General features: G+C 45.3%; 1 protein-coding gene across 1 annotated transcript in view; it reads left to right on the top strand.

Moving 5' to 3' along the window:
* The window catches only part of SLC24A3 (solute carrier family 24 member 3), a gene marked incomplete at its 5' end in the record, with an annotated part of 137,967 nt that overhangs the window by 95,948 nt on the left and 28,820 nt on the right, over positions 1-13,199 (top strand). The window contains 2 exons of the mRNA XM_042820732.1: positions 75-178; positions 12,470-12,544. Of these exons, the coding sequence (XP_042676666.1) occupies positions 75-178; positions 12,470-12,544 (179 nt within the window). The remainder of the gene's footprint in view (positions 1-74; positions 179-12,469; positions 12,545-13,199) is intronic.

The raw sequence follows: 13,199 nt of genomic DNA, 5'->3' as shown, positions 1-13,199 counted from the left end.
ATTAATGGAGCAATTTTAGAGGAAAAACTCTGTACTTTCCAATTTACACAGCTTGCCTTGAACTTGTTTTTCAGGTGTTTTTATCACAAAAGGAGACGTAGGCGTTGGAACCATCGTAGGCTCTGCTGTATTTAACATTCTCTGTATTATTGGTGTGTGTGGGCTGTTTGCAGGACAGGTAAGAGCATTTAATGATTCCTAACAGTAATTGCTTCATCACGTGCCTTGGCTTTATTGTGAAATCCAGTTGCCAGGTCGCAACCCTGCCACAAACTTCCCTGGTTTTGTCCTTTTTAACAGGGCCCTATTCTATTTCTCTTCCATGTTTTGAAATGAAAAGCAGAAGAGCAAATATCAGCTCGGATGTTTTAAGCTTCCTGAGATATGTAGGTGGTCAAAGGAATAGAAGTCGGTCACTGAACACGTCCTCTTGGTAGCTGTTGAAGGGTGTGCTGTGATGTTCTGGTGCATGGAAAAAAAGTGTGGAAGCGTGTGTGCATCTGGCTGGTGAGAATGGCAGTTGGTGAGCCATGAAAGAATCCTCCAAAATAATGATGGCGCTTCTGGAGCATCAGGAAGGATGCTGCCTTTGTTCAAGGGGCGTTACTGGCAACTGACATGACTTTAGAATTAAATGAGAAGCATTTGGCTTCTAGGTTATTTCTTTATTTATATCCTTGGATTCTCAGAATGTGGGAAGGGGCCTCTGGAGGTGTGCGACCGAGAGCCTCCCACCACCCCCAGATGAAAGCAGAGCTGACTTCAAGGTGGAACCATTTTGCTTAGGGCCGTCTCCAGTCAGATTCTGAACATTCCCAAGGATACAACAAATTTTACCTCACTAACAGGAGGGCTGTCCATTCCTAGGATAATGTCTGACTGGTTTTGCAGTATGTCAAACTAAAAACGACAACACAAACTATTCATCTGAAATTAAAGTAATTAAGTTGTGAGATCGGAGCTGCTGTCTGAATTGCTGACATGATTGACTCTGCATAATTAAACATCTGAATCTGCATTCACCTTAGTGCTTGTCAACATGCCCAGTATTTTTATGATCTTGTCAGATGTTCTTTGAAATCTTACCGTACAGACTTGTTTGCAAAGAGATGAAGCAGGATAACAGGATCAATGCAGAACAAGAGGGTTGCTCTGGAAGGACAGTTTGAAAGAAGAGGCCTTTGTAACTTGGTCAGTGTGAGAAAGCAAGCAGAGAACTTAGGTTTTCCTGAGAACATTCGTAATCCAACTTTATTTGTTTTAACCATTAACTTTTTCAGGTGAAGGTGAACGTTTTCATTACGGGGAGGTTTGGGGAAGAATCCAGAGTGACTTTTCAGACACCTAACTCTGATTTGCATGGGAACATGCAGCTGAAAGCTACAAGCTCTTGTTCAATACGTTAGTGGTTCTCCTGCAACTCTTACTATGAAAAGCTAATTGATTCAGGCCAGATTTTAATTACCAAAGCTTTCCCAGGGCACAGATCTGTGTTTTCCAGAGATCTTCTGTAATCAGTAGGACTGTCTCCTCAGGTTGCTTTTTTCAAACAAATGAAGAAGATTAACTGTTTAGCACGATGACAGAGAAGCTAAATTTTCTGATTTTCACTCTCATTGACTGCAAGCCTGAAGCCTGCTAATAAACTAGCTACAAATGACAGCTTTCAGTGGAGAAGGCTTGATGGAGTTTGGGGGTGGACAAAGAGTGTCAGTCATCTTCATTTGTGAGTGGGAGGTGTTTGTTTCTGGAGGATGCAACACAGCCAAAATGTTCTGATAAATGCCTTCAGCTTTCCAGGCGTGACAGCTTTCGGAAGAACAGGAGAGGACTGGCTGCCCTAGGTCATCCTAAGCACAGTCTGTGAGTCTTTTTGTTAAGCAGGCAACTGTGATCAGGCCTGATTTGTCCTGATTTTGTCTTCCCTGGTTCCACTAGTGTCTTACGTGTAGGATCTCACCAGCTGGGGGGACAGTTTCAAGATGGTCCTGATGCCAGTTTGCATGAGGAATTGCAGAGGAGTGGGTGCTTGGGAATGCTGTAGCACCCATGGGCCAGAGAACTGTCCTTAAACACAAAACCCCACACCTTCAAGAAAATACGTTTCTTTGAACACCAACACTGGTTATTTTTCTAAGCCTTTAATGGCTAATAACTGCACGCTTCCCAGAACAAATCAGCATAGACATTCCCACTGCTGGAACTGGAGAGGAAAGCACGATGCCCACACCTCTCCCTGTATGACACTGCGCACCGAAAAAAATGCGTTAAAAGAGCATTGTTAAGGTTGAAAGTGAAACACTGGAAAGTTATAAAATAGCAGCTTTAAGGTTCTTTGCACAACCTTCATTTGCCCCCCCCGCCGTGTATGCATGATTGTGGTCTTTAATTACATGAACACATGCTGGTTTCTCCATAGGGTCCCTGCCTCCTTCGGAGCTCAGAATGGACTTTACTCACTTAATGAGCAGCTATTCATTATTTTGTTTTCTGTTCATTGTTCAGTGTGTGCCCTTCTGCCTTATTTACCAGGCTCTATTCAAACCCTGTTTCAGAGGCAGAATTATTAATTTCCTCTTGAACTTCTGCCGATGTCATTGCTGTTGTATCTAAGCAATTGGTGAACGATTAATTAATTCTTCCCAAACCTCTGTGAGATGAAGGAGTGTTTTAAAGATAGGAAAACAAAGTTCAGGGAGACCAAAGACAAAAGGACGAGCTTGTCATTTTAGGTGCCAATTAGAGTTGGCATGGGCTTATTTTTTTTCCTGATGTACAGCATCCTATGGCACCTTCTTTGTTTGGGGCACACGGAAAGGTTGGAAACGACCTACAAGCACATCACCCTCTGGCTCCAAGAGCTGCTTCCATTACTCCTACTACATTTTGCCGTGTGAACATCTTTTACTCTCCGAGTAGAGAAGCAGATGCCCCAAGAAGCTTGAAACAACTAACAAGGCGCTCTCCTTCCAGGACGTGTCTCTCTGAAGTTTCTTAAAGGCTGACAGCAAGGCTCCCTCATCCAGCACGGTGGGTCTAGAGGGGAAAGCCTCCCCCTGCCCAGCGCCCACGCTGCCCTAGCTGCAGGCTCCAGCATGCCCCAGGCTGTGCTGCATCCAACACACTCCTACATTGCTTTTCTCCTCTGCCTTTCAGGTAGCTTCCCACTCTGGAGGGCGATGGTAAGGCCAGTGAGCTCAGGGCCAGAACTCATGTGAGAGGGTGCTGCTGCTGGGAGCTGATGCAGCGCAAAGGGAAAAGAGGCGAGCGGGGAGAACTGCTGCATTCTCAGGAGTCGCTCTGGAATAGCATGGGAACAGGCTGCCAGAAGCCATCAAGCAAAGCAGCAATTAGAGAAGCTTCCACTTCGTTTCTTTATTTATGCTTTTAATTTGGAAATTTTAAGGAATCTATCAACTTGGTAGCTAGAGCCCCAGTCCTGCAAGCAATTGCAGCCAAACTCATTTCCACACGCTGAGCTGCTTGCAGGATGGGTGTCTGAAAACCACCCTGTTTATACCGTCTGCTGCTATGCCTCGTTCTTGGGCTTCCAAATAGCTGTGGGAGTGTTGTAAGTCTCCTGAAGAGCTGCTCTCATGCTAAAAAGCAGTTGATGTAGACAAAAATCAGCTCTATTGCACTATTGTGCTCCTATTTTCTTTGTGGCACAGACAGAATGGGCAGAGTTGGGCTGGAAATTAGATCGGTTTGAATAGTGTCAACAGACTGGGGAGATTAACCATGTGCCTGTCTTGTGCCAGCCCATTTTCTGTTGCAAACTCTAAGAAAGCGTTAATAAATGCAAGCAAAATTGCTGCAAGTAACAGTGAAGATAAAGGTGTTAGTGTTGAGTATTACAACTCTCCTCGTCTCCCTTGCTCGTTTTTAAGCAGTACAGAAAAAGTGAAAAAGTTTCAAATCCAGTACAAGTCAGAGACACCATAAGAATGGGCTCATGACTTACTAATTTCAAAACTAACGTGGTTCTAAATTATATCAGAAGGATTCGTGTCATTGCTTGCTATTGAGAATAGGAAGGTGTGCTTCAGGAACCTGAAGGTGAGTTGCTTTTCTCTTCCAGTTAGTGTTGATGAGACTTTGCAGATCACCAGTGAGAACTCTGGACTGGAGGGATTTTTCTGTTCTCACTGACATGATGAAATCGCCTGAGGTTGGCACATGAGGATTCATTTTCAAAAAGTGACAATTGAAGCTGCCTCTGGTTTTGGATGGCCAAACTAAATGGCAGGCTGGGTTTTCTGAACTAGCAGGCATACTCATAAATTCAATCTCTCTTACAATATCTTCATCTGAGCCTCTGGAAGCTGAGAAACTCAACCTGTGATTAATTTTGAAGTCTCCGACCAAATTTATCCCAACAAGGTAAAGTTTACCCATGCGGATGGCTGAGGGCAGCCTATTTGACTGTGGCAGTGAGACTTGGAAGCTTTTCTTTTGGATCCTTATGTGATGTTCTGATTTTGTCTTACATGGGCACACGGAGGAAGATCTGCCTAATCACAATAGCTGTAAATGTTGAGCTGTAGAAGGTTTTAGTGTATGGAAGTACTTAGAGAACTGTCCTGACTGTGGGATGGATGTCTCTGCAGCTGTTTCTTCATTTATCTGTGACACTAATGCATATTCCCTATCATCTGTACAACTAAGTCATGTGTCTCAAACACGACTTATCTGCTGCGTTTTATCTGCTTTTCATTGTCAAAGAAAGGTTACAGGAAAGTAAAAGAAAGCTACAAGAGATGCAGTGCTACAAAATGCAGCCCTTCAAGCAGAGATTGAGTGATGCTTCATGGTAATCCATGGTGGGTGGTAGGGTAGGGAGGCAGGCATGAAGGAATCATCAGCTGGTGTGCCCTCAGCTTTGTGCAGGGTGTGAAAATGCACCTAGCAGGGAAATGTTACAGTGAAGAGCTGAATAGAGGAAACTACGAACAGAGTTTTAATAACCAGGTAGAACACTGTTCATTGAAAAGTTTGGGACATTTGTAATCTATTTCTAACCTAGTTGTGTCGTACAGTTGGCTTGCATGCATCTTAATCTTTTAAGCTTTAATTTCGCAGACAACAAGTAATTTGGACTGGAGTCATTACTGACCTTCGGTTTGAAGATTGCATTCATGAGGTTATTTTTACTTGTGGATCGCTGCAGAGTTTTGGTAGGGGGGAATCTGAATGGTTTTTGGTGTTTTTTTTTTTAATTCTTCTTTGTGACCAGCAGCAGAAAGCATTTTAACTTGTGAAGCAGTAGTTTAAGAAGAGCTTCGTGTCAACAGCATTGGGTCTCTATGTTGCTTTTGTAGTGTAGGACATGACAGGATTCTGTGCAGGCAGTGGGTTTTGGTGGGCCTATTCTTTCACCGATGCACACCTGTTGCACACTGGAAAACAAAGAAGAAAGCCAGCAGTAAAACAGACAGGGTGTGCATTCCTAGCAGGAGCACAGCTGTGAGCATGGCCACGTGTCTGTGACACCCCGAGCATGAGGAGAGCAGGGACAGGGAGCAGGCAGTGCCATTCCCTTTGCCCTGCAGAAACTCAGGCCATCAATGAACATCATGTGCTGCAGTCAGGCAGTTCAGAGGCTGAAGCCTTTCTGAATGTCGTGGTAAAGCCCTAGCTCAGAGTCGAGCAGCTGGGCCAGCAGCTGAACAGACTCATCTGCCTCTTGCATCCTTATCTGTACATTATCAGTGTTTCTTCCTGAAGGAGCAGTCAAGGAGGATGCTCACCCACTGGAAATGCAGCGCAGTGCTCCTTTTCCCTGGGATTTTCCTGCTGGGATGTTTGGCACTGGTGGATAGCAGACCAACTCTCAGAGATCAAGCAGATTAGATGCATTTCAGCTCCCCCTTGAATGCAAACACTGTTTTCTTGGGGACTGGGGACTTGTGGTTTTAAAACCACTATGCTGTCCAAGCAAATACTTTGTTGGTACCCAGAAAACACTGAGGATGGCCCTTTGTCCTATTCTCTGAGTGGGTCATGTCTTGTCTTCTACAATGCTACGATTCTTCAAGCTGTGCTTCATCTTGGGTTTGGTGAATGACTCTTTTGGTCTCCTTTTGAAGAGGTCTGATGACACTGAAAGGACGTGGTCGTTCCAAAAGTAACTGTTTTAAGTAGGGATTGGCCTCTTCCCCTGGGTAACTAGTGATAGGACGAGAGGGGGTGGCCTCACGTTGTGCCAGGGGAGGTTCGGGTTGGCTGCTAGGAACAATTCCTTCTCCAGAAGTGATTCTGCACTGACACAGCTGCCCAGGGAGCGCTGGGGTCACCTGGAGGAGTCCCAGAGCCGTGGGATGTGGCACTGAGGGACGTGGGCAGTGGCACGGTGGGGGTATGTTGGGGTTAGGCTTGGTGATCTTAGAGGTCTTTCCAACCTTAATGATTCTGTAATTCTGTTTCCCAAAGCAAGGTCAGCAGTGTGCATGGAATCAGTGTTCTTGCACTGGGCGCTGGTTTAGCAATGTGTCTTGAAGCTGCTTGCATCATTTCTGTGGGGAAAGGCACATGAACCTAGATGTTGTGGTGTCAGGGGCCTGGCTCCTGAATCTGAACTGAAGGAGCCACAGAGCTGGCAGCCTTGACTCTGCAGAAACCCAGCTAAAAAGCCGTGCTGCTCAGGGACGATTACAAGTACCAATAGGGCCAGGAAATATTTTTGGTTTTGTCCAGAGATTTGGAGCTCATCCACTGTTTCCATTCTGAGGATGTCACAGAGACAGATTGCTGCCACGGTAATGAAAATATCAGAAGCTGTTAAAGAAAGCAAATATTCGTGATGAAATAATGAGAATAGATTGAGTTGGTCCACAGTGTGTGAATCAGGAGCTGTGGTGATGGTTGAACTCTGCAGAGAACAGCTCCAGCAGTAAAATTAGGGACCTGGTGGTTGGAAGGAGCTTTCCTTGCAGCAAGTCTGGTAGATCAGAGCAGAGCAGCAATTACTGGCTTAGAAACATGCATTTTTAAGGTCTGGTTGGGTTTTTTGTTGGCCTGGCAGTTGCTTGTATTTTGTTTTGCTGAAGTTCGGCCGGGAGAGTTTAATATCAGTCAAAACCCCAAGCAAGTCCAAATGCTACATTGTGGGACTTGGGTTCCTTGTCAGGAGGTGCTTGGTAGAGGTTATGGTCGGGAGGTTCAGCTGGATACTCAGAGTGCCCTGGGACATTGGGATGCCTCAGCATGTCAGCAGCAGGGAGATACCATGGTAGAGTATAGAAAGGAGCATCTCTGCCTGTTCACCTTCACCTGCAAAATGGGGCTGTCCAGCACAGAACGCCTTCCCTTTGCTGCGGTGCCTCGTGCCTCTGCAGCTCTGACCCCAGCTCCCTGCAAAGCATCTGGAGATGTTCAGACCCTGCTCTCACCCGTGTTTCTTTTCCCTCCGGAAAGAGGGAATAAGTGTGCCTGACTCACAGGTTCAGGTCTGTTTGTGTCTGGCTGGGGGGGGAACTTGCACCCTGTGATGTTTGCTGTTTGTTTTACAGCTGATGATTATAAGCTTCTGATCGACTGATTGCTCATTGCAAGTGGGACATAATTCCCAAAATAAGGCGAGTTATGTGAAAATTAACTTGCAGGTCCTGATAGTTAGGCAGTTACAAGCTCTGCTGGAAGATGGTGGTAATTATCTTACGAAATTCCTTCCTGCCTTGTATCTTCATTGCGATTGCTCTAAGAGTGATACGTTTAAGATCAAGATTGAGAGCAAGCGTGTGCAGAATGTTAAACACAGAGTTGCTATTTCTCATCTTATTTTTGGTTGTGACCTTTCGAAGTGCACACAGTCTGTAGCCTTTGAGCCACAGACGTAATCTGTAGCACTCCCTTAGCTGAGGGCTGTCTTCGTGCAGGAGGACCTGCCTGCAGAGCACCAGCCAGTCCAGGAAATAGAGTTTTCACAGGGCTCAGTGCCCTGTATCGTAAACCTAAACTATAGGGTTTTCAATAGGGCTCAGTGCCCTTTGGCTCAGGCTCAACTCGCATTTTGCTGTGGGAATGATGCTGGTGAAATTGAGCCTGCAATCTCGTTCAGTCCCATTTGTGTCCATTTGTTCTCTGGTGCTGCTGCTGGGTAAAAATGTTCCTTTATGCCCTATACAAAGAAGGGATATTGCTTGCTCAGTTCACCTGAGCTTAGACCATAGGGCTTGGGGCAAGACAAGGAATTGCTTCAGTCCCAAGCAGACACCTTCCTTTCCAGACTTGCCCTCCTCTTCAGTCTTAACACATGGGGATGTGCCTCCCAAGAAATGCATGGAGGCACTCGAGTGACTCCTTGCTGGAAGTCACAGTTGCATAGCTTAATATAGAGAGGAATACAGATGAGGCAGTGCCACTGTCTCACATTAATATAGGATGCTTCATTGATGCTGTGACCAGTGGTGGTGAACAGGCAGGTGGCGGGATCACTGCAATTACTGGAGCCAAGCAGGGACATCCTAAAGTAATAAATGGCAAAGTGGAAGGCCTGTGCTTTGTCAAGGGAAATGTCCCCTGGGAGATGAAGGCTCACAAGGCTGTCCCAGAGGTTGAGGCCTTTGACAGATTCACCAGAGATAAGCAGTGATGCTCAGCTCTGTCAGGAGAGCTGCCTGTGGGAGAGGAATCACCTCAACGGCACACGGCAGCTTTGTGTCTTTGCTGCTGATGTACATAACAAAGCAAAGGCTCAAGAAACTGCCCCACAGGTTTGTCCAGGCTCCAGAAAAGCTCCATGATTTTTAAGTGCCAGTTTGTAGGAACTGTAAGAATATCTCCTTAATTGCTGTGACTTTTGAGATTTGAATGAACCTTAGTCTGTATTTAACTGTAAAAAGCAGTTGAACCTACTACATTTTTCCTGAGCATGATGGAGCGGATTTTCTAGATTTTCTTATTTCTACCCAGACCTGACACAGATGACATATGATGGCACGTAACTAGAATTCTGCAAATGTAGCACAGTCCAATCCATAGCATAACAGTGTGGCATACAAGGATATGTCCTTGTGGGCAGGTTTGCTGTGTCTTCCCGCATCATTTCTTTCTCTCACAAGTACCTGGTGGAGAAAATGAAGGTTGTGTGGTGGAGATTATTTTAATTTTTGCAGCTGTGATTTCAGGATGATGGATTGGATTTCCATAAGGCCATTCAGATCCAGTAATGCTATTTATTCCTAATGCATCTTCCATTTATATTCACGTAGAGCAAGCAAAATGGTGCTAGTGATGCTATTATTGCTTGTGCAGTTACTGACAAAGAAGCCCCTTGTGAGATGGGGATTTCACAGTGGACTGAAGGTAATTCTCTTCCTGAAAGACCCATAGGAATTATGTTACTGTAACAAATGCTTTGTTCCAGCTGAATATCATGCCTGGGCTGCTGCTGTTGAGTTCCTGTGGCTGACAAACCAAGAGTTGGTTGTGCTGATTGTAGATACGGGGAAAAGAGACATGGGAAGTGCTGACGGTAATTTCTGAGTTCGTTCACGGTAGCACAAAGGCAGATTTCAGGATGGGAAGCAGTGCAAAGGCTTTCGCATGATGAAATGATGTGGGTTTGTAACTGCTTTTGTGGTGTTACCCTTCCTGCGTAAACAGGAAGTTTAACCGTGCCGTGGAGCAACTGGGTTGCTTGTCAAGTACGAGGCTGGTGTTTGCTGCTTGCTTTCTTAGCCCGTTCTTACCTGCATTGCCAGGTAAGGCTGTCTCAGTTTATTCTGGCAGGTACTTTGCTCACATTGTCCTGCTTTGAACTGCGTGGAAAGCCGTGACTTTTGGAGCAATTTCAGTGTGAGGGGCAGGAGGAAAACAGGCAAAAGCAATGCACTTTGTGGTACTGCACGAAGGAGAAAGGGCACAGCAGTGCTGCGAGTCCCTGGCAGGTACCTTGCTCACATTGTCCTGCTTTGAACTGCTTGGAAAGCCGTGACTTTTGGAGCAATTTCAGTGTGAGGGGCAGGAGGAAAACAGGCAAAAGCAATGCACTTTGTGGTACTGCACGAAGGAGAAAGGGCACAGCAGTGCTGCGAGTCCCTCCTCTGGGAAGAAAAGAGAGAGCAAGCACACCTACCCATGGGAGTGCTATCAGCAGTTTGTACATGAGCTCTGCATCTCCTCGACAAAGCTGGGGGACAGGCTGGTCCTCTATATGAAAAGAATACACACTCTCCTTCTGAGTTGCCATCAGGTTAGTGAGCATTTTTAGGAAAGCCCTCAGAGCTGACTTTTGTAATGCTCCCATTGGTGCCCACGTGACTGCGGTTGGGATTGAGGCTCATCTTTACCAGCTTGCTTGAAATGAAAAGTCTGATTTGAAACGTTAATTTAAAATAATAAACAAAAAAAAAGACCTGCACAATCTGCATGATGTTTGCAATAAGCCACAGTGCAAAGAAAGACAGCACACTGCTCACAGCAAAGGAAAGGCACCACTCCTTGTCTGCTGTGGGCAATGGGGAGAACAGGCACATGGCCTTTAGACAGCCAACTCGATGGCCTCTGTCACCATGTCTGTTCTGGATGGAAGATGCTGGCAGAGGGGCATCTGCATGGTTAGGAGAAGAGAAATAATTTGGAAGAGCAGAAGAGAAGGGTCAATTTCATAGAGGGTGAATGGTGAAGCCCCAGCCTGGGATACCTTGCCACCGAGGCTCTGGGCACCCTGCTCTTTCCAGCCCTTCAAAAAGGGAAATCAGTGTTCTGTGCAGTAAATGTTACACATAGCAGTTTGCAGGGTGAGAGTTAATAGTGAGAAACCCAGTTTCTAATCTGAGACATGTTTTACCTATAGGAACACCAGTGCAGTGTGCAGGTGAGTGTGTGCTGTAGGGCCTTTGCCTTGTCTAGTCATGGGGAGTTGCTCTCACTGAACCTCACATGGAAGAGCTCTTGCTTTCTGCTCTGGAGAGGCCAGATTTAGTCCCCAGTGCTGTAGTTAAGTGAGGGCTCCTGGGCTCCTGTCTGGGGGCTGGATTTTGTGTGCTTCCTTTGAATGGAGGAAACGATCAGTGTTTTTCTACAGCTGTCTCTTGGTGCTTGGCTCCCCTTTCCTCTGGCTTCTGCTGTTGCTGATTCCAAACTCTTAAATTTCATTGTGTTTTTACCCAAGCTGATTGCTTCCCTGATTTCCTTTCTGCCTTAGTTGTGATCTGCTTAATGGTGATTTAGGAGGGTTGCAATGCATTAAGATTTACATGCAGCCCTTGGCTGCTGCAAGACTGAATAGCACGACTTGTGTCTTCAAGGTCTTGACAGTTACAACGAGACTACAAAATTCCTGTCAGCAGGCTGAAAGTGCTGCTTTCAGTGTTTCCCTCTGTGCTAATTAGCTCCTTTTAGCCTGGGTATGTGGTTACTTCATGTGCAAGGCTTCCCTCTGACAAATTCTTCTTCCCAGTGATCAAATGGCTCGAAGACTTCACTTCAATGACACGACCCTCACAGGAGACCTGGGCTTTTATTGCCCATATTTACACGAGGGACAGCTACTAGGATGTCTGTGGCATGTGAGCAGTTTGTAGGAATCCCAGGCAGCAGCATGTTGCCTTCACTCCAATCTGAAATCAGGGCAGGAGTCTGTGATGCCCTGGTGTCCTGGTCGATGACCTTTGCGCAGTAGATCCCTGATGGATAGCTGTATTTGAAGGCCTGGCTGTTAATGTGGTCACTCAGGTGTTGGAGGAAATTTCCCTAGGAGAAAGGCATTATCTGTGCTTAGAAAGGAACGTAGGACCTTAAATAGTGCTGTAAAAGGCGATTGGAGTAATCTCAAGTTTTTTGATAAACTATCTCGCGGTGCTCAATCAGCACTCAACGCAATGCTCAATCAGAAGGAAGGGGTTCACTATCTGTAAGATTTAATTAAAGGTCTCTGAACACAATTATGAACCTAACTCCAGGTTTCTACGTTTGGAAATTTCCATCAAAAAGCATCTCCGTCCATCTATCCTTACACACAGAGATGCGTGCTGTCAGCCTGTGTAAATCTAATCTGACTCAAGGACTTCAAGGGGTTTTGTTTTGTTTTTTTATTGTTTTGGGGGTATCTTTTTCTTACATGAGAATTTCTCACATGTCAGTGTTTCCGTAAAGACTTTGCACTGGACGTGAATTACATCCACATTAGCGTTAAGAGGCCATGGAGATTTTAAAGCATGATGGTCAATATCTTTTTATGGTATTTGTTTTGCACGCTGTCAGGACAGTTACGGTATTGTAACAAGCAGAGAAATCTGGGGAACTGTACATTGATAACACTCTGCAATCAGACATTTTTGTAGACAGAAAGGAGAATGAACTTTCTGTTTGTTTGGCTGATTTCCATGACTGGAGGATGTGGTCAGGAAAAACACTGATAAATTCAGAGGTCTATTCAGAATGGTGTAAATTAGCCCCCATCATCTGCCTTCCTGTGGCTTATACCTGGGCCTGCCTGACGTCCTCTCTTTGCCTCTTTTCCCAGGTTGTTGCACTGTCATCATGGAGTCTCTTGAGAGATTCAATCTACTATACACTGTCTGTTGTTGCACTCATTGTGGTAAGTTCCCAAAGGCTGTTGTACGTGTTATTCTTCTGTGGGACCCCACGTGTCTGCTGTAGAGGGATCTCACTAAGAAACCAAAGTTCTGTAGCTAAGGTGCTCCATGTGGTTTTTCTGTCCATGGAAAAATGAACGTGTGGTCTCCGTGGTTCTGTAGAAAAGCATGGCCAAAGGGTAAGAGATGAAGAAATATCAAGGTCAGGATATGCAAAAATTGTCTTTCCTGGTAACAGTTACTACTTTGTGTATGTATATATGTATATATATTTCTTTACTTGGGCATATAGTCTAGGACTGTACATTCCTCAAGAAAGGAAGAGATTTTGTGAGGCTAATTCCCATATGTAAACGAGAAGAAGGGAACACAGAGTCAGAAGATGAACACTTGCATTTCTGAAGTTTATGCAGTTTTTCTTAGACATGGTGTGCTTTGTTTTGCCTTCGCTCGTCAAACGTCCATATGCCGTGTGCATTTTCTATAGGCACAAAGGCCTGTGTCTCTAACCTCACATAGAGGGTTTGTCGTAAGCTCTTTGTGCTTTTGTTCTGCAAGATCTTCAATCTAATGTATGCATCAATGCTGTTGCTAGAATTAGAGCTGCCTAGCTATCAGTAATGAGCTGCAAAACTAAAATCTTTTATTTTTGCTTGA

This window comes from Centrocercus urophasianus, unplaced genomic scaffold (genome assembly GCF_019232065.1).
Source record: "Centrocercus urophasianus isolate 14NV4802_14NV808 unplaced genomic scaffold, USGS_Curo_1.0 seq_10, whole genome shotgun sequence".
NCBI lineage: Eukaryota > Metazoa > Chordata > Aves > Galliformes > Phasianidae > Centrocercus > Centrocercus urophasianus.
The sequence above is the reverse complement of the archived record's forward strand: the minus strand, read 5'-3'. Positions and strand labels throughout refer to the sequence as shown.